General features: G+C 43.9%; 1 protein-coding gene across 1 annotated transcript in view; it reads right to left on the reverse strand.

Annotated features, from left to right (window-relative positions):
• The window catches only part of TRABD2A (TraB domain containing 2A), an 83,515-nt gene that overhangs the window by 21,853 nt on the left and 41,050 nt on the right, over positions 1–20,612 (reverse strand). The window contains exons 3-4 of the mRNA XM_055791666.1: positions 9,326–9,472; positions 6,987–7,161 (exon numbers count right to left, since the gene is read on the reverse strand). Coding sequence (XP_055647641.1) covers positions 6,987–7,161; positions 9,326–9,472 — 322 coding nt within the window. The remainder of the gene's footprint in view (positions 1–6,986; positions 7,162–9,325; positions 9,473–20,612) is intronic.

The following is a 20,612-nucleotide window of genomic DNA, read 5'->3' on the forward strand; positions in this document are numbered from 1 at the left end:
CTCCCCTCCATTTCTGTCCTCTTCCAGGACCTGCCAAGATTCAGCTTCTTGTTCTCGTGAACTTCCTTGGTTAAACATTTCAAATCCTTTATATAATGTACAGATAAATTTACATTACCTGTGTACACCCACATTTCCCATCCTAAATGTGCTGATGGCAGGTTCAAGGGCAAACTAATGGCCCATTTACCTGGGCAACTTTCATATTCTCATGGCAGGTTTTTGTTTGGTTTTGTTTTACAGGTATAAACACCTACACAAAGTGGACAGAGACATCCTGGGCTTAGCACTGTTGATTATTTTTACAAACAGTGGTGACAGGTCCTTTCTCCGGTTTTTTCTTTTCCAGAGACAATGTATCTTGTTCCTCTTGCATAATTTCCCATCCAAAAATGCTAGATGGAATAGCAGGTTTCAAGAAATAACAGTGAACAGCTTTACATGGAAACACTACCACCTAACACACCACTCAGGACAGAGACTCAAGGGAAACTGGAATTGTGCTGAAAATCCGATCTTTTCTTTTTGCTTTTTATGACAAAAGGGGAAAGGGGAAAGGCATCAGACATGCCTGTGGATCCAATGCACTTGGCACCAAAGACTGACACATAACTGACCAATCTCCCACATCCCAAGGGCTGCCTCAGAACCTAGAGAAGTTTGAAGAAGCCATTTGGTGGACTATGGCAGACTCTGGGGTAACTATACGTGGTAGCACATTCTTTCTTTTCCTTGTGCAGATGGCTAAGACAATAGGTTACACACCCACCTTCAGCTCAGACAGGGTCAATTACACTTCTATAATGATATCCAAATCCTTCTTCTGTGTGTTGTTGAATCACATGTCAACCATCCATGAGTTAATTTTAGTTTAGCAAGTATCAGTTGACTCAGCTGCTGGGAGGAAGACAGCTAAGATCTGGAGCTCTTAGCTGGATTGCTAATTCGGATACTGGTTCATCAGTCTGCTCACAACAATTCTTTCTGGGAGGTCTTGCAAAGGGCAGGGTAGTAAAGGCTGGGAAAAAAAGCAGCTAGTACCTGGAAGTTTGAATCCATACAGCCTTAGCAATGCTAAATAAGCACACGCATTATCTTCTTTAGTAATTAGAAGAAATAATAGCTGAAGAAGTTTTCGCCACCATCCCCCTTTTGTTAGTGTTAGTGGTAGCTTGCCAACATCCACTATACTTTAAAGCCTCAGAATCATGCTTTTTTTTCAGGAGCAGCAAAGAAAAAAGAGCTCTGAGAGAAAAAGGAATTTGCCAGTGTTTACAGCTTGAGAAGTTGGTCCTTTTAATCTTGTCACATCAACTAGCATCTCTCAGTGAAGTCAGTCATTTCATCCACAGGGATATAAGGCATCTTAGTTCCCCCTGTACTTTTTGTTCCCGAGCCGGCACTTCTGGAGTTTCTCAGCTGTTCAAAGTGGCAGGAGATACTGGAGGGAATTTAAACTTGGCTCCCAGAAACTCTGGCTTCACCTGAGGCCTTGTCTGTCACAATAAATTCAGGATCTCATGCCACTAAGTATGCTTCCTCCTGCATACAAAAAAAAAAATCCCATGCTTCCCCCCCCCCCCCCTTGTAGTAAGTAAGCCAAAGCAAACAAGCCATGCTCATCCTAGAATAAAAGTGACCATACAGATGCCACTAAGTATGCTTCCTCCTGCATACAAAAAAAAAAATCCCATGCTTCCCCCCCCCCCCCCCCTTGTAGTAAGTAAGCCAAAGCAAACAAGCCATGCTCATCCTAGAATAAAAGTGACCATACAGAAGGAAAGCCCATCTAGAGTAGAATCTGGTGAGAAACATAAAGGGAAACATGGAATGCTTCTACCTCAACAGGAAAATGTAGGCTAGAAAAATATCTTCCCAGTGCTGAAGGGGGCAGGAAACATGATGGCAAAGAATATGGAAAAGGCCAAGGTACTCAGTGCCGCTGTCACTTTATTTACTGGTAAAACCAGCCTTCAGAAATCTCAGGTTTCTATGACTAGAGAGAAAGTACAGAGAAAAGGTTTACCCTGGGTGGAGGAGAATGAGTTTAAGGTACATTCAAACAGAAAAGACGTGCAAGTTCCAATAGGATACACCCAGAGGAACCTTGTGAGCTTGCCAATGTCACTGCGAGGCCACTCTCATTATCTTTAAAATCTTGTGGCAATTGGGGAAGGTCCCTGAGGACTGGAAAAAAGCAAGTATTACTCCTATCTTCAAGAAAGGCAAGAAGGAGGATCTGGGGAACTACAAACTGGTCAGCCACACCTCTATTCTTGCAGAAGGTGATGGAACAAATTATCCTGCAAACCATTTCCAAATGTATTAGGGATAAGCAGATGACTGAGAGTGGTTGGTACGGATATATGATGGGGGTGTCCTGGCTCATGAAGCTCAGCAAATCAAGTCCTGCGCCTGAGCAGGAATAGCTCCAGGCACCAGGATAGGCTGGGCACCGACTGGCTGAAGAGCAGCTTGGCAGAAAAGGATGTAGTGTCCTGGTGGTCATCAAGTTGACCTTAAGCCAGCAATGTGCCCCTGTGGCAAAGAAGGCCAAAGGCCTCCAGGACTGCATTAGGAGAGGTGTTGCCAGGAGACCGAGGGAGGCAATCCTTCCCTGCTCCTCAGCCCCAGCAACATACATCTGGATCCAGTGTCTACCTCTGGGCTCCCCAGTTCAAAAGAGATGTGGACATATTGGATAGAGTCCAGCAAAGGGCCACAAAGATTATGAACAATTAGAACATCTGTCATACAAGGAGAAGCTGAGAGAGCTAGGACTGTTCAGCCTGGCAAAGGGAAGGTTCAGAGGGTGTAAGATGTATAAATACCTGATAGGAGGTTGTAAAATAGGTAGAGCAGAACCTTTCTCAGTGGTGCCCCATGAAAGGAAAAGAGGCAATGAACACAAACTGATGTAAAGGAAATGCCAATTAAATGTAAGAAAAAGCTTCTTTAGTGTGAGAGCGGTTAAACACTAGAATAGCTTGCTCAGAAAGGTTCTGGAGTCTCCATCCTTGCAGATACTCAAAATCTGACCAGGCTCAGTCCTAGGAAAACTGCTCTATATGATCCTGCTCTAAGCAGAAGAGTGGACCACAAGATATCCAGAGATGCCTGTCAGCTTCAGCTATACTGTGATTCTGTGAAGGTTTAATCAGAAGGCAGCACCCTTGTAAGACCTGTACGACTGGTGAAGCAGCCTTCTCTATGTCAATGTACACCTCTTAGACAAACCAGAAACCTATAGTGTTATCTAGCTGGCTGTCTATGAAGTCACATGTGACATCACTTACTTTGGCTTAGCGTTCAAATCCTGAATGTTCCACTTACAGTTCAGAGAAATTAAAAATGCACATGGAAGAAAGACTGCTTGTGAGAGATTATAGCTGGCTTTGCTTCACAGGTTCTTCCACTGGCAACAGGGAGTAGGTTTGGCTTGTAACTTTAGTGCCACCACACAAAAAAGCCTGTCTACAATTAAAATAAAATACTTACTGAACATGGTGGAATGCCGCTGGCATTACCATCTCTCTTCCCATACTTCCCTCTAATTCCCTCAAACAGAGTTATATTGGCTTGAAACTTTCCAGGTTTGCACTTTGGCCAGAAGCAAAGCTTTTTGGACAGTTGCAGCAAAATCTGTTATTTTTTAGCTCTCCAATTTTGTGCAAGCTTAAATTACTTCCGAACAAAAACAATTCCAGAAATGAGCTCTGACTGCGTAATGTTTTCAACAGAGTATAGGGGGTGTTTTTCTGATCTGTTAAAATGTAGTAGAAGCATAAAATATGCTGGATCTAATGATCAAATCTATCACATTCCAAATTACCACATGTAATACCCTATAAGAAATCAACCTCTATAGCCTTGCAGCTGTATTAAGATCTGGAAAGAGGTAGGAGCTTTATTTTGCACAATGCATTACGCATCTCTGAACTATATCAACCCATCTGAGATATAAAATTAATCATCAATCTTTTCTGATTTTTCCTCCATAAGAATAAAAATACAAAGAGTAGTTTAAATAACAAGAGGGGGTATTTGTAATACCACAGCCACCCACAAATCATGACCCTGCTTGGATGTAATTGATGATAAAAGTGGTTTTTTCAATGATGTTTGGTTAATGAAAAGAACAGAACTTTCCTTACAAAAAGTCTAGCCCTTTTAAAAATAAAAAGCACAGGGTGAAAAAAATCTGGGAAGAAACAACTAAAAGTCTTCTCTCCCTTCTAATCTGGAGACCCTTCAGTATCCTACTACTATTTTAATTCAACCTTGTCCTGGAGTTTATCAGCCAGTGCTAGGAGATACTTTTTCCACTGTGGGCCAGAAGAGGGGAAGCCACGATGCAGTGATGATTTTGTCCCATTCCTATGGCCTTCCCTTTTCTCCTCTTCTGCAGCTCATTCTAACCTGCCTTCTGTGAGCACTTTCCCAGAACCCTAGTCCAGTAATTAACAACTGTACAATACTCAAGCAGTGCTCCAAATGGAACAGAAGACATTTGTTCATCTTCATTGCTGGCTAGCATAAAAATAAATCTTCTGCATAATTATCTATCACATACAGCAACCTTGATAAGCAAAAGGCTAAATTAGCTTGCTGGAAAATAATAAAAGCATGCACTCATATTTGTAATGTGCACTCAGAAAACCTCTAAACTGTGTAGAAATGCATCTGTTTTTTGCATTATATCCTGTGATGTTACTTGTCATTTAGAAAAATAATACAAAACAAATAATAAAAAAAAAAGAAAAAAGAAATGCCCATGCAGTCAAAAAAAAAAGGGATAATGCGGATAATATGCTGCTAAAAGTGGGAGGCTGGCACTGTCCTTTGAGCAGAGCTATTTGGAAGGGCAGATGAGAACAGAGGCCAGAGTGGTATCAAAGCCAGACTGTAATCGGGGACAATTTCAAAGGTGATCTAGAGCCCCCAGAGAAGACAGAGAACCTGTCTGGATTCAAAAGTATGATGGAAAAGCACAAGAAGACCACACATGTTGCTTGGAAAACAAGCCATGTGCACATAAGCCACGGATCAAAGGTGTTCATATAGGCCCAAGGCTCCAGGCAGTGCTGCAGTACAGCAGTGTTGGGTGAATCTGTTTTACTGGAAGTGTAAATCAGGGGACAAAGAAGGGGACAACTGGGAAAAGGAAAATAAGATGAAGGAGGAAAGCAAGAATTCAGAAAGCCTGGGATGGTTTGTAGGACTGTCAATGAAGGTTGAAAACAAGAGAGATGGGGAAGGACAGGGATCTGTCCTGCTCCTGCAGTGTTTCTGGGCTCTGGGGCTGAGCTGTGCCCACTAGTGACAATGAAGTCTGGGGCAGAAGAGCAGGAAGAGAAGGAAATTGATGGAATGAGACAAATGAGACAAAAGCATCTTAAAGACAGGTGACTTGTCCAACGCAGCTGCTGGGATTCAGGGGCTATGTGCAGGAAAAGGCTCTTTTCTCTCAAAGGATTCTGCTCCTGGAGTAGGGCATACTCAGAGTGACACTTGCACCCACAACTGTCTGTTTGCATGGGTCACTCATTGCACAGTTGTGACCCAGTTACTGCAGCCCCAACATCTGTGACCAGCCTCCTGATGGAAGACTAGCTACCTGCAACTGATGCAACTGGCAGTCAGGGCTGACATATATGCTGGTCAGGAATGCACATCAGTTCAGCAGCAGGGACAAGTGCAATCAAAACATCAGCAGCAAAGTACAGCAAAGCTCTGGTCTTAGCTTACAGACAGACATGACCAAAATCTACACAACCTGTGCCTGCTTCACTGTTCTTTGCGACAGCAAGTTGCACAGAGCAACGATAGCGCAGGAAGATAGTGTGTTACAATCTTCATGCGTGCCTGAACAGACATTATCAGCCACCTTTCATTACCTCCCTGCTGTCACAGGACCCTTGTTATGATAAGTTTGTAACCACAGCTCCCTGCTGCAAGTGAAGAGATTCTCACAGACTTCAAATACCAATGCTTTTTGAATGTTTAAGTAAATATTTTCCTTGCCTTGTCTAGATCTTCCATCCTCACTAAAGCAGTAGCCACTGAGACTGGAAAACATCACATGGAGCCTAACACCAGTTTCAGTTCTCCCCCCTTCTCAAGGCCCATATGGTTCATGGTGATGGGATGTGATACTCCTCTAGGAATTTCACACACCGATAGGTGTCTTTTCACACACTGATCCTCACTTCTTCCCTTCCCTGGAGCTAGAGCTAAGGACAGGAGTCACGGCAAACCAATCCTATTTACACCCTGCACCCAGCCCTAGTGTGAAGTGTGGGTGTTAACCTCGCTGAGTTGAATGTGCCTGTAGACTCCTGCTGGCTGCTAAGAGGCAGAAAATGGAGTAGGTTTTCCCCAGCTGGGCCCAGTGGTCTCCTCCAAAACAGTGGCAGACACAATTTCCTTGTGGAAGCACAGTGAAAGACGTAAGGAGCTGTAGCACAAAGAGAAAGGTGAAAGTGCGTCTCACCTCTCCCCTTGCATTTATTGAGCCCCTTAAATTCATGCGATTTGGCATGTTACTCTTTTGGATATGTTCTTGAAAGGTTTATTCAAGCACTGGTGCAACATCTGACTTTATACCTTCTATCTCAGCTCCATGTTTCTCCTGCCCTTCCACCCTGGTTGGCCAGACCACAAGGACGTATACCCAAGAGCTGTTCCTTTTGTGTATGCACTGTAGTTCGTTCAGTATCTTTGGCTATGCATATAAAAAAAAGTCTATAATTATTAAATATTGGAATCAATGCATACACTCTGAGCTCTTTGCATACTAAATAAAAAGAGTCTCCTACACTGAAAAAGTTTTCCTGCTGGAGTACAACTATCAGGGTAAAGCTGTGTTCTGTGTCCACCATGGCGAAAGTTCTAACCTTTCTTTAAACTAAGACAAGCATTTGTAAAACGCTTCTAGCAGACGTGGGAAGAATATGTTCAGGTTGAAGGGCACCTCGATCACATACCAGCTCCAAATGCAAAGAAGAAACTCTTGTCTGGGTACTCTTCCAGCAGATCCTTCACCCTCCTGCCCATTCGCTCATTTCGCTTGTAGATGAGCTCCTGACGGAAGTAGCTGTCTATCTCTTGGGCAGTAATGCGTTCATGGGCCAGAAGTGTAGCATTAATGAAATTTGGGACCTAGGGTAGGGGAAAAAAAAAGTCTTCATGAAAGGGGCATTTATTTCACAGGCAGCCATCATACACAGGTATTTTGCTCCATCACTGAATGCAGCAATTGCCCAGTAAGAAAAAACCCAAAGAAAGCTAAAAAATTACTCAGCAAATTTCTAATGCACAGAGCTTCAATTCTCTCAACATATTGTTTCATAAGTCAGCTGGCTGAATATTATTTTTTTTTTACAAAGTCAACAAATATCCTCCCTTTTCCACACTTTAGATCCCAAATTCTGATTGTTTGGCTGAAGAAAGTAAATATTTGCCACGGGCTATCTTTAGCTACATACCTCTTCCCTAAGTTGCCATAGGTATGACATAACTGTAACGATAATTACACTCTTCTAAGAGAGTTTGACTGGTATCAGAACCCTCAGGCTGTCAAAAAATAACTGCAATTTGAACTAGTTAACAAAACATCCCTAAACTTTCCAAAAGAAAGAGGGCCAGATTTTGTCAGGAAAGAAAGTATTACCACCTCCAGTTCACCTGTCCTCAAGGTATCTTTTAAATTACTGGCTTCCTCCCCTGGGGCCCCCAGGACAGCTGTGGCTGCACACTACCCTGACCTCTTGCTAGTAAACAGAAACATGGGTCTGGAGTTGCAGTCATCCTGACTTCTTGAGAAGTAGCTTCAGGCACTGCAGCTACAGGGACTACTAAGGAAAGGGCCTGCAAATGGTGGTTTCTGGGGAGCAAACACTAAACTAGATGCTTTCCCTTGCAAGGCTGCAGCAGCTAAAGAGTATCTGGAGGCAGTTAAAGACTATTATCGACTGTTTCCAAAGGGTTCTTAGCCCACAGAGGGTCATCTACTCAGACAGGATGGGGTCAAATACAATTTACAAAGAAGTTCTGCTTAAAAACATTAGCTGATACCGTTGCAGACTAGCTCCACTGTGAGGGAAACTGTCCTGCAGTAGGGCCCTTCAGGTAAGTAACGGGCATTTGCTTCCCTGGAGACATATATGTCTTGGCAAGAGCTGTTTTCTCCAAGGACCTCAATGCAACACCAGCTGTCTGCAGCTTGTAACACCTCAGCAGAATAGTGATGCAGCATCTGTATGCTCTTACAGTGCTGGCCTCCTTTAAGAAGCCCTTTGAAATCTACGAATCAAATGCACTGTGTAAAAGCTAAGCAGTATTAATGACCAGGTTGCCTGCACTTGCAGGCTGAAGGGTGTGCAGAACAGAAAGGGGAGAACGCATGCACAAAGCTCAGCACTGGAGAAGTAAGGGTTCATATGACAGTATTTCCAGCTCTGCAGCACTGCACCATATATATTAAAAAGCCATAGGAAAATAGTTATTCAGCAGTGAAAGCCCAGGTACCAACACTCGCTTGTTCAGCGCTGTGAGGCTAGAACCTATGTTTTCATTGATGTGCACAAACTGCTAGGCAGTACCTCACAGACAGGAATAGAAAGGCCTGATATCCCAGTCTGAGGTTAGCTAATCTAACAGCCCAAACAGGTGAAATTGGTCCCTGCTGGGCATTTTCTAGTGGTTTAAAGATCAGAGCATTACATTCCACTGTGCTGCTTAGGAAACAGTCTCCATAAACCAAGTCTATGAGACTTCAGAAGGTTTTCTTCTCCTTAAGATTCAGTCTCTATCTTTTCTTTGTTTCACTCCATTTCCCTTCTTTGGGCCTTGCCCACAGTACACAATCATACTGATAGGGGATATTAAAAAGCTTGCAGCTTGCCCAGCCTTACACAAGTGTCCAAGTCAAGAGTGCATTTCTCTGTTGCTGTCTGCACAAAAAGAGCCTGCTGCTTTTCTCTGTTGGCGATAAGTTTGCTCATACCTAAGCTAGCATAATGTCACAGGATCCTTAAGAAAATAAAGGATCAACTTATAGAGCTTTGATGCTACAGCAAACACAGCACTCATCCAAAAGGTAAAGCCAGGTGTGCCTTTACTTCTTGCATGCAGGAAAATGGGGTGAGGTGGTGCAGACTCCTGGGACAGGAGGCACAGGAAAGCCAACAGGCCAGGGAGCCAGCAATGTGCCCTTGGCCCTTGCCTGTAAAGGGCCTGCCTGAGGAAAGATGAGCATGAGTGAGACAGGGGTTACACTATGGGGACACGTACATAGTACAAGGGCTGTGGTGGCAAGACTCACTTGAGAAGTGTCATGGTTGAAGATGATGGAGTTGAGGTCTCCACAGTTGTAATGCTTGATAAGATCTTCTGTCGTATAGGGGATCTGGAAACTCCCTGCTCGGAGGCTCTCCTGCTGCAAGAGAGTCTGATTCAAAGCAAAGACCACCTGAGGAAGGGGAAGAGGGAGGAAAAGACAGAGTTCCTGGTGAGTTCTCATCTTGCCCCTTGAGAAGGTCATAGACACACAGCTGCCTGCTGAGGGCTCTCTGAAGCTGCTCCCACTCTGAGCAAGTCAGTCCACATGTTGCCAACCCATGCCTCCTCCAGGTCTGCAGATACTCAGGTCCCACAAGCCTGCTCACAGGGAACAGGCTCACCACAAGTAACTCCAGGAGGTTTGCCCATGATGTGATTAATACAGAAGATACAAAGGGGCAGACTGAAACAGGGGCTGTCTTGCTCCCCTAGATGACAGTTTGCCTGACCACCATAGAGCCTCAGCACCCAGACAGGCTCCCACCCCCACAGCTCCTCAGCTACCTACCTAAATTAAGCACAGCTTCTCCTTGTTTGCCCTTTCTTTCTCATCCGCGAGGAACATCAATGCTGTTGTTTCCTGCTTTGTGTCTCCTTCTCCTACACACCCCATTTGTTTCAGGCAGGAATGGCTCTCTGGAGCAGGCCAGGGAAGGTTGGTGGCTGCTGTCCCACAGCAGCCTAGCGGTCTCCCCCCAGTGATGGACTCTGCAGGCAGGGGGCTGCCACTGCCTGCGCTCCATCCTCCTCCTCCTCAGCATTCACCCAGGAATGCAAACACTCTCATTCCCTTCACCCCAAGCTGAACCAGCGTGGCTTCCACAGCTCCTAGCCACAGTGAGCCACTCCCTTGACCAGAAGACCAGGTCTTCTCCAGGTGTTGCTGCTTCCCCAGCTCCTCCACAGCATGGGTGTCCCAAGGCAGTGGCCTCAGGGCCTGACCCAGAGAGAGCTGCCCCCCAGCTGCCTCCCACCCAGGGCAGCGCACACCTCACCAGGCTGACTGCCACTTCAAAGGCACGACAGCCATTTGGAGCAACACTTGACAGGGGCCTCTGGAGCCAAACAGACCATACAGGACCACTGTACACCTTGCTGCTCCAGCCACCACCGCAGGTAGCCACCAAGCTCTGGAGGGGCAGGGACCCCATTCTGCCCCAAGTCCAGAACCCCCTCCAGGCTGAGCACAGGGTGCCAGTGGGCACACAGGTGGGGCGCAGGGCTGGCTACTCACCTGTGCAGACAGCAGCTCGATATCAGCATGGGGCAACTAAAATGCTGCCATCTCTCCCAAACAGCGCTTACTCAAGTACCACTGGTTTGCATGCTGAGACTAGACAACTGGAACACGCTTTCCTACTGCGTACTGGCATATTGCTTTTATTTCTAAAGGAGACATAAAGCTGAGAGATATCACTGAGGTCTTGAAACACATTTCACAAGCTACTCTTGGGAGGGCTGTTTTCCAAGCTCTCGTGACTCTCTGCAGCCTGACAAGGGCTCTGTGTAATTAATACCTCCTGGATATTTGCCTTGAACACCATCAAAAGCACTCTGGAGCTGGAGGTATTCGTCAACACCATGAAAGTCGAATGTTAGTAAGCATACTCATGATGTACTGAGATTATGTGCACCAAATCTTGGGATTACAGGACAGGGCAGATGCAGGAACAAAACAGGTGCAATTTGCCCTCTCCCCACACAACAATCCATCTCCCACAGAAAGATGCAGGTCCCATCAAACCTGGAATCACACTGTCCCCACTACAGCTAGGGTTGCCTGTCTGGATCCAAACCACTGTGTATTTAACTGAATATGAAAGCACATAACTTCGCATTAGTTCTGGAAGGGTGTTCATGAATAGCAACATTAGCTCCCATCTCATGTTTTTAAAAAGGGCAAGAATTCACTTTGTTGGTACAAACTGCACCTGATTAAAAGAATACCTCCAGGCAGACACTCAGGAAAGTTATATTGAACTAACCAGTGGCCATCTTGCAAAGGACCCCTGTTTAATTTGGAAGTAAACAAAACTAATTGAAACCACTTCATATCTGAACAAAAGTTTGCAAGCTGGCTGAGGCTCATTGCACTCAGAAGCCATCATTTTCCATTTGTTTGGCTTCACTTCCCACACAGAGATGCCCTAACGGATGTTAATGATCAGACAAGATTCACTGAGAGACAGGCCAAATCCATGCTGATAACACAGGATTTCTACAGCCAGGACTGCTAGGTCATGCCAGGAAAATCTCATACATACAATCAGTCCAGCCAAAGGCACTTCCATGGGAATGGCTTGGTTTGTAAGTTATGCGACTACCATCGCAGCATCTGCCTGGACAATTTACCATTAAAGCAATATGGCCCTTTCTAGACTCAGCAGCCTCTGAAACAATAACCAGGCAGTCCCTGACCACAGAGCAGGAATAAGACCTGTGATGGTCACCTGAGCGGGTCAGGTAGCTCTGCCTCCATTTACAGTAAGTACAACAAAGAGGCTTTACAATTTTTACCTTTCGATTTTCATCAGAACACAGTGGAGGGTAACAGGCTTCTGTGCAGAAAACACCAGCCTGCTGGGTGAGACGTGAGAACAAAGCAAACCTTCCTCTCTCTGCTGCACTCCCACAACCTGCACTCCTGCTGTCACTTGCTCCGCATGCTACCTTCTGCTCCACACACATATCTTCCCTCCTCCCTTGCAGTGTGCTTCAGGTGGAACAGATTCAGTCTCTCCTCTAAGCAGACCTGGCCTGGACCATGGCAGTCAGGTCAAGCCACACAAGCATCTTTCTTCCTTGTGCCCACACACCGGCCACAATAAACTAGCACACAGTGAACTGCAAAAAGCTAAATAAATGTGTCTCAAGAGCACAGTTTAAAACTGCACTGACTACCTGCAGTTATGGAGGATTACCACACATGTTTACATAGGAATAGAGTCAACTCACATCCCGCCCCACTACACACACTTCAGATTTCTACTGCTGGCATGACACAGAGCTGTCCTGGTAAGGCAGTTTTGGCAGTTCTCCAGTCTTTGCTAAGAGTACATCCTTCTGGTATGGAGGTGGGAGAGTTGATACTGGAAATGTGAAGAAATCTCAGGATGGCAGCAGCTGAAGGGCTTGCCTTCCCAGCTGGGGAAACACAAAAGACCTTTCACAATGAGGTGCTTCATGTTTCACCTCAAAGAATAACAAGTGTCCAGGCTCACTGCCCAAGACTCCCACACTCCATTCTGACCAAACTGCCTGGGGACAGACCATCCAATAGGCTGCTAAGGACCCATAGCCCAGTCAGTGGGTTCGCATGACACTGCATGGGCTGTTTTTCTTTGGCACAGAGGATTACAAAGTGCTGTTCCCTGCCAGGTGAGACGTACCCATGAGCAACATCTTTGCCCATTTGGATCTAGATCTGCATCCTATCACTGTACATAGCACTGAGAGAGAAGTCACACAAGAACAACCCGAAGTCTACACAGAGAGGGGATTTTCATCGTGGCATTGTAAGGGACAGTGGTGGTCTCAGCTCCTTTGAAAACAGCTGCAGCAGCTCAAGTCCCTGCACACCATTGTCCACCACAGCCCGAGCACTGGGAGCCAGAAAAGTCAAGATACGATTAATGGTAGAAATCTAAAAAACATCAATGTCTTTGACAGTTAGCCTTCCCTAATGAGTTACAGTAATTCATGTCATCAGGCTTTGCACAGCTGGAGGGTAGGAGATGCTATTGCCAAAAGTACTCTCCACATCAGCTGGCCTGAACAGAATGGTGGCATCTGCTGGAGGGAGATCATGGCACCTACTGAACAGTTACACAGGATTATGATTTGGTGTCTGTTTGTGTGTTGAGCCTCCCAAAGGAATGTAATAGTTTCTCTCCATTTCTGCATTACTCGTACATTCTTGGAGGAACTGTAACCAGCAGAAAGAAGAGTGTGGGGTTAAAGAGGGAGGAGCTGTTTCCAGTACCAGGTGTTGCTTATAGCTGTGCCCTTGTGAGAAGGTTATCTTCAGTAAATAGTAATGGATAAACACTGTCAGGATCTCAAGAGAAAGAAGATTCTTGAACCTACTGTTCTGAAAATATTTAAAGACCCTGAGGTGGGTCTTACTCAGAGGTTGGTAACTCTTATCTGTCATTATTTCTCAAAGAAAACATTAGACTAGGTGCAAAGTAATAGTTAAGGAACACCACAGCCATCAGACTCGGTGGATCAGATCCCTGTATTGTTTACCAGATGCAAAAAGCTGAAGAAAGTCGATAAAGCATGAGAAGCGGGGACCAGATCACCAGTTGATCTGCAGCTGCTATATGTGCTTGGCACAAATACTGCTTGCCTTCCTAGGTCCCCATTCAATCATGCAGTCCTTTCATTTCTAGGAAGTCCAAGGAGTTAAGACAACAACAGGAAAGAAGGGAAGGTTGAAGAGAAATTTTCAATTTTGATTAGAAATCAAAACCAAGAATTTGTGCTGAGCTGAGCTCCTCCAACAGACGGTACAGAAAGCATGCATCTGTCTCCCAGGTATCTCTTCCACTGCACTGTTTTACCAATTCCAAAATCTTTCCTGTGCTAGAATCCACAGAAATCACTCTACATTAATCCTCCTTGCAAAACTATTCTTCCTTACTTCACACCTCCCCACCCCCCCAGCCCAGCAACTCTACCCTACTCTGCTCCATTAAGTGTATTCATACTAGCATCAAAGCATCTCCTGAAAAGATGTATTCTGAGAACAAAAGTAACAAGTTTATTAGAAAGGGATTTTTTTCCTCCCACCTCCCATTTCTACTGTGATCTCTCTGTCTTTCCCCAAGTCTCTCCCTTTTTGTACTGTGGAAAAAATCGATTAAGCTCTCTGGTATACATATTGCTGCAAGCCTCATTCTCCTCCTGGAGATTTCTTCAGCTGTCAGGAGACACTTGTCCCCTTTGCTAGCATTCTTGGAGTGGCCCGCTAGGCTAAGGGGGTGGGGAAAAGGGGGTTAGAGCCCAGCAGATGCCTTTTTTGTCAAAGACAAAAGACCCCCTGCCATCCTCTCCACTTTTCAGCACTTTCATCCACAGTGGATCAAAGTGCTATTCTGCATATGAAAGGAACCTGGCATTATGCGCCTCAAATTAGCCTATCGCCATCCCGCTAGCCTCCAAGTCTTCCCAACAAAAGCACTCACATCTGTTCCATCATTTGCCTCATCTTCTGGGGTTTTTTCTCTTTGCTCTCAGTTTTTGAGGGCCATTCAGCCCCTTGAATTATAGTCTGGGGGAGCATCTTCCTTGCTCTGGGATCGCTCAGCCGGACAATTTGCTTTTAATTGTCTTAAGGAATCATGGGTTGCTTTTGGGCCCTTCCCAGCGACTAACTGCATCTATTATGGCTTTCCATTCAGTCTCTTCAGCCAATTCTTTCCCTCTTCCTCCTCCTTCTCAAAAGTGTGTTTCTCTCCTTGCTCTTCACCTGGAGGAGACCAATGCTTCTCTGGGCCAGCAAACACTACTGCCCCAAATCAAAGCGAGCCTCAAATCAAAGACATTATCACTATGAAAGTCAATAGTCCTCCTTTGTCATGGTAATGGTCCAGCACACCAAGTGCTGAGAAGAAAGCAGGATTCCTTGCTCAAATGTAACGCAGCTCCTGAGATGTCTGGTGCCCGTGCCTCAGCTGCCTTCAAGGCAGAAAGTTTGGACTGGTATTCTCAGAGCCTGAAAAGTGAATCCACCTGCCATGAGAAGCCCTACAAACACCAGCCTGCACAAATAGGCAGGAGAAGTCTGATTTTGGCAGGGGCTGAGGTTGCCAACAGGAGATTTAACCCACCATCTGCACCTGTCAGAAGAACCTAAGTCACTTTAAGGGCTGTTGCATCAGATTAGATGCTCCTTGTGGCCCCTGCAATAAGCTTTTGTAAAGACAACAAAAAGGGAGCAACTTCCCAAACTTGGATCACTTCTGTGAGAAAGGATGGATTCAGGTGACTAGAAAAGACAGGTTTTCTGAGGGACGCACCCAGAGGACAAGAGACAAACAATACAAGTCATGAAACAAAAGGAAATGGGAACTGTTCTAGGTTACCTACGAGCTGCAAATTTCCCATGGACTTGGTTTTATTTATGACTTGTGTTCTCAAAAGCCAGCATGGCAAGCAGAGGGAACACTTCTCCTCTAGCACAATCATCCAAGGCACTTAGATGACACTGTCTCAAATCAGACACACAGATGCTGACAGAGGTAATGGCAGTGAAGGATTTGATCTTTGGTCTGCTGACAACAAAATCACCCTGGCACATCTGGTGCCAGATTCTTGTAGCGTGTCTTTCTAGAACTGAATAAGAAGACATGAAGTTTTTTGTTGCTATCTGAGACTTATATGGGAATACACAAGCCAACCTTTCTCCAACTAGGAGCTATGAAAACAAGGGACTTCCAATATTTTCAACATTGGGCACTTTTGAAGTAGTGAATGAATTTGTCATCTTTCTTTTGATGCAGAAGGATGGTAGATAATGCTGAATCAGAGAAGCACTGCTTACAGCACTGCTAGAAGAAGTGCAGCTCATTTACTTGTAACAGATTGCATTAATATGTAGTCTTTTGCCTGAGTAATTTACACTGACTTACAGGCTTTTATGTTTCCACTGAAAGCAGGAGAAATAAACATCCCACTATGTGCTGAATGTGGAATAAGACCAGCAGTGGAATAGATTGTTCCCATTTTCACAGGTCAGTTTGCAGTTCACAGCTAGACGCTTCCATAACCTTGCTGCAACTTGCTCCCGTCTTTCTGTAGGGTCATAGCGTGGCTATGAACCTGCGCTACACCTCATCCCTGAGAGCTCTCCACCCAAGTGTTCACTGGGGTGCCTCCTTGTGCTGCAGGAGTGCCTGAAACTTCCATGAAGTTCGTGCTTGTGCAGAAAATCACTCTGTGCTAGAAATGAATGGGTGATGCATGTTTGCACGTTACTAGAGAAGTAACTTTTTTTTTATTTCATCTTTGTTAAGGATTTTGTAAACATTAGAAAGTTTGCTTTTAAAACCTTCATCAGATACATTGTTACCTCATCAAACAGAACTAGGGACTAGCCCTCGAATAGCAAAACAATGGACTTTCAACACATTACACTTAGCATACCTGCCTGTCTCCTACTCAGCATTTCTTCAGTTAGCAATGTCCAGCTTGTTTTGGAGTAGCATTGCTACGTAGCTGGTAAACTCGGGTCAAGAACAGGCATCAGAACAATTAACCAAATGAAAAAGAATTACTAGCAATCCAGATTTCTCTTTGGGTATGCCCGCTTTCCAATTTAGAGGACTGTTTAACCAGTATGCTAGTAGTAAGGGTATCTTTCTTTTGCACAATTATTTATTTTACAAGACACTTAACTCCAAACTGTATTAAAAGACCAACAGCTGGAAAGTGAAAAATCTTAAACTTGGTTTCCTTTGGCTGAGACTGGCTATACTTTTAAAATTCAAGATCTGCAAGGCTTTATTTGCTTTGTTTGATTGTTTTGGTTTTGGTTTGGTTTTTTTAATCTTCTACTACAATAGGAGTTGCTTTAGTCCACTTCCTTCTTCTTTTCCACTAGATACTCTTAAATTTAGTGGATGCAAAACTAAAATACCAAGGTTAACAAAAGAAACCAAACTTTTTTTTTCTTAACTTTTAAACAACTTTACAGGAAAATTCCCTTGGAAAGGAAACACGTTGGCTTTCCAAACTGTAGAAATGATGAAGACATCACTGTGTTTGCCACTGCAAGGAGCAAGCTAGTAACATAGCTTACATAGCCCAGCCTATCTCCACACCTTCAAGGACAACATTTAGCAGTACCTTTTATCTTCCTAAAATGCAATCACTGAAACTAAACAAATTTGGTACTGATGACCTGGGATTTGGCTTCCAGTTAGTTCTCTTTCACAGATGCTCTTTGGAGTGCTGCTAGATGAAGAAAAATAGTCTTACAGGCCTGCTCTTGGCTGCATTGATTATTTTTTCACTTGTTCTATGCATGGCCTGTGGTAAAGACTAAACCTGACAGCCATTTGGAAGACTGCTAGAAGTAGCATGTCATAGAAATGCAGACTACTAACACAACTGTCCCCAGTTCTTGTGCACTTCTTTTTGTGGAATGGAGTAATTCAGAAAGGAAACTTTTCATTGGCTTCAGGGCTTCCCCCTTGTTCTGTAAAACTGATGTACATTACTTGCATAATTCATGTAAGCATGAGCAAATAAAGACTATAAAGTTAATAGAGAAAACAATCTAGCCTTGCAATATGAAGAACAAGCTCAGACCATTATCGTATGTCTTCTGGTAACCATGCAACAAAATACTTTGGGTTTTCTTGAAGTTCTGCCAGCTGGGAATGCATGTTCCATATAAAACACTCGGCATTGATAAAACATTTTTTCCACTCAAGAGAACAATTAGACCAGGACTCTGGCTGCTGTTCTAAACAGAACAACAACTTTGACCAGTGTTTATGTCAAAAGCAACTCAGAGCATCTTCAAAAGAAGCTTCTGGTTTCCAAATGGAGCACAGCAGAGCAAAATGACTTCTTCAAGGTACAGGGGTGAAACAGAAAGTTTATATTAGCGGTAGACTTTGACTTGCCAAGAAAAACCTCATGCAAGAACTGTTAAAATGGTCCCTAGCTATTTTCAGGCAGATCAGAGGCTGGAAATTCTCAGTGCAAAAGCTTTCCAAGAGAAATAGTTGACAATTTTCACATAGTGAAACATAGGCCTAAAGTTGTGCTTCATAGTAACTGTAAGCTCAGCCACATAGAAAAATTAGCGTATTCCAAGGTAGGATGGGAATTTATAGGCCACCAGCTGTGCTGTGCAACCCCCCTGAGAAGATGTTCTTGGAATGAGCCAGCTGGCTCTGCTGCCAGATGGCACCTTCCGTCACCTCCCTGGCTGTCCACATTAGGACATGAGCAGTGTTCTCACTTCAGCCAACACATCAAACTGCTTTTGTGGAAAAATCTAAAATACTCTGATTTTCAGACCCATGAAAACCCACCTGCTGCCAATGCAATCAGGGAACTGCTGGGCATTTGGCACTTCTGAAAGATAGGCTGTTTATTATTAAAAAGTATCTGGGGTTTTTATTTTGTTTTTCTCTTTCAGGTTTTTTCTTTTTCTTGAGAGGGACTGCTGCATGCCAACAAAGACCCATCAGGAATTTTAAGCAACTAAGTTCAATGGATTTGCAAACAATCTTACAGATCAAGTAAGCTATTGCTTTCAAAGTTTGGAAGATTTTAACCTGTGGACTTTAACTCTGTGCCAGTTTTAATACATCCAACGCCAGAAGAAAAGATTCTTATTTCCCTTGCTAACACCAATACTTATCTGCTGTACAACAGGCCTTTATTATTTTCCTTACCCTGCTGACTACATGTTAAAGTGAGATGTGTTGTGACACCAGATTAAGGATAAAAGAGTTCAGAGATTACCTCACTCTGTTTTGTGACACAGAATAAATAACAAAAAGAAGCTATCCAACCCTTGAAATACACTACCTAACACCCCTATAAAGCTCCTCAGGGTTTGTTGCTGCTTTTTTTTTAATATTCATATATATGAAAGGATTAAAATGCTAGCCCAAACTCATAATCAAGGAAAATAAAGTTGGCATTAAGAAATGTCCCAAAATCCAACAGATGGAAGAAACAATCTCATATATTAATTCCTCTAAATTTTATCATCTTGGGAAAAATGCTGCCCTGTTGGTATTTCTGATCAATCTTCATCTTCAACCTTTCTAACTAGAAACAATTCTTGAGAAAAAGTTGCCTCCTTAGAACAGGAGATCTGGTATTTGCTGTTGTGCAAATTTCCCCAAATAGGAAAGTGACATTCTTTTAACGCAGACATGAACAGTGAGGGACCCTACTGGACTAGCTCATGTCACAGCTCAGTGGCAGCTCAGCTCAGCCCTTCTTGAAAACTACACAGACCAGTATGCTACAATACACAATGCATCCTTATGTTGATGTATTTTTCCACCAGACCTTATCAGGATTCTGTTTCCATTTTGGTGCTCATTCACCTCCAAAGCAGCCCTAGGTCCAAACCTTCCCTTCATTTTTTAGTTGCTACTCTTCTCCCAGGGTCATTAGCTTGCTTTTTCACTCGAGCTTATCTTTGGGTTCTTTTGCTTCCTTACACATGAGCAGGACAGGGAACTTAAAGACAGAGAAATGTCAATATTACCTCTCCCCTATTTTTTTTCCAGACACAGCAATATTTCATCTTGGAAGAAAAGCCCACAAGACCCCTCCTGGTGCAGGAACCTTCCTAGACATTGCCCTTGGAACGCTGCTCCAAAACCACTCATCAACCAGAACAACTCTTGCATGGTACTATGTTATGCCAGTTCTCCAAGTTCTGCACTGTTCATGATTAAATACAACCAAACAAAAACCTACCAGGACAACAGAGATTTCCTGTTCAGAATATGTCATACTGAACATGTTGTTAAACATTCTTGGTGTTTAAAAGAAAATTCACAGCAAACAAGCATTTCATTAGGGAACTTTACATAGAAGAACATCTGTTTGAAAGACAAAAAAGGGAATTAAATCACTATCCCTCAGAACAGCATTTCAAGCTTTTGTATAAATCCAAAAAACCTGAAATGAGGTCAAGCCTCCAGAACTTGCTGACCCATTTGGAATTAATGCAAAAAGGAAATTTAAGTTTCCCAAGAGGTTTCAGAACCCCTGGAAAGTCTTGCACATCAATCCCATTGTGATCTCTGTGAGCCCACTGGTGATCTATAAACTACACTGGGGAGACACGTGAATACCAAGGATAGAGGACATTAAAGTCTTTTATCACCTGCATCCACACTGCTGGCTAAAAACTTCGGTCCTAACCAGCTACAGTCTTGCAGCTGAACAGTGCTGCAAATTAAGTGTAACGCTCTTGCTAGAATCTCACTTGACTGTTTCTACTCTTCTTCTTGCACTCAGAAATAGGATTTCACACTACATAAGCACATTGAGTAGGTTCTGATACATTGGATGAAGCACCTCGTCCTACTGCACAAACCTGAGCTGTATATAAATTCCCTTCCTTTACCATTCCAAGCCCCCTCTTCCAGACTTAGTCTTCCCTTTCGGCCTGCTTATTTGTGACCTGCTGGCATTCAGCTTGATTGCATGATTATTCAAATAACCCCCAGAGTCACTGAAAGTGCCCTTGGTGGGCTTGAAACCAGACAAGCTCAGCCAGA

This window comes from Falco peregrinus, chromosome Z (assembly GCF_023634155.1).
Source record: "Falco peregrinus isolate bFalPer1 chromosome Z, bFalPer1.pri, whole genome shotgun sequence".
NCBI classification, from domain to species: Eukaryota; Metazoa; Chordata; class Aves; order Falconiformes; family Falconidae; genus Falco; species Falco peregrinus.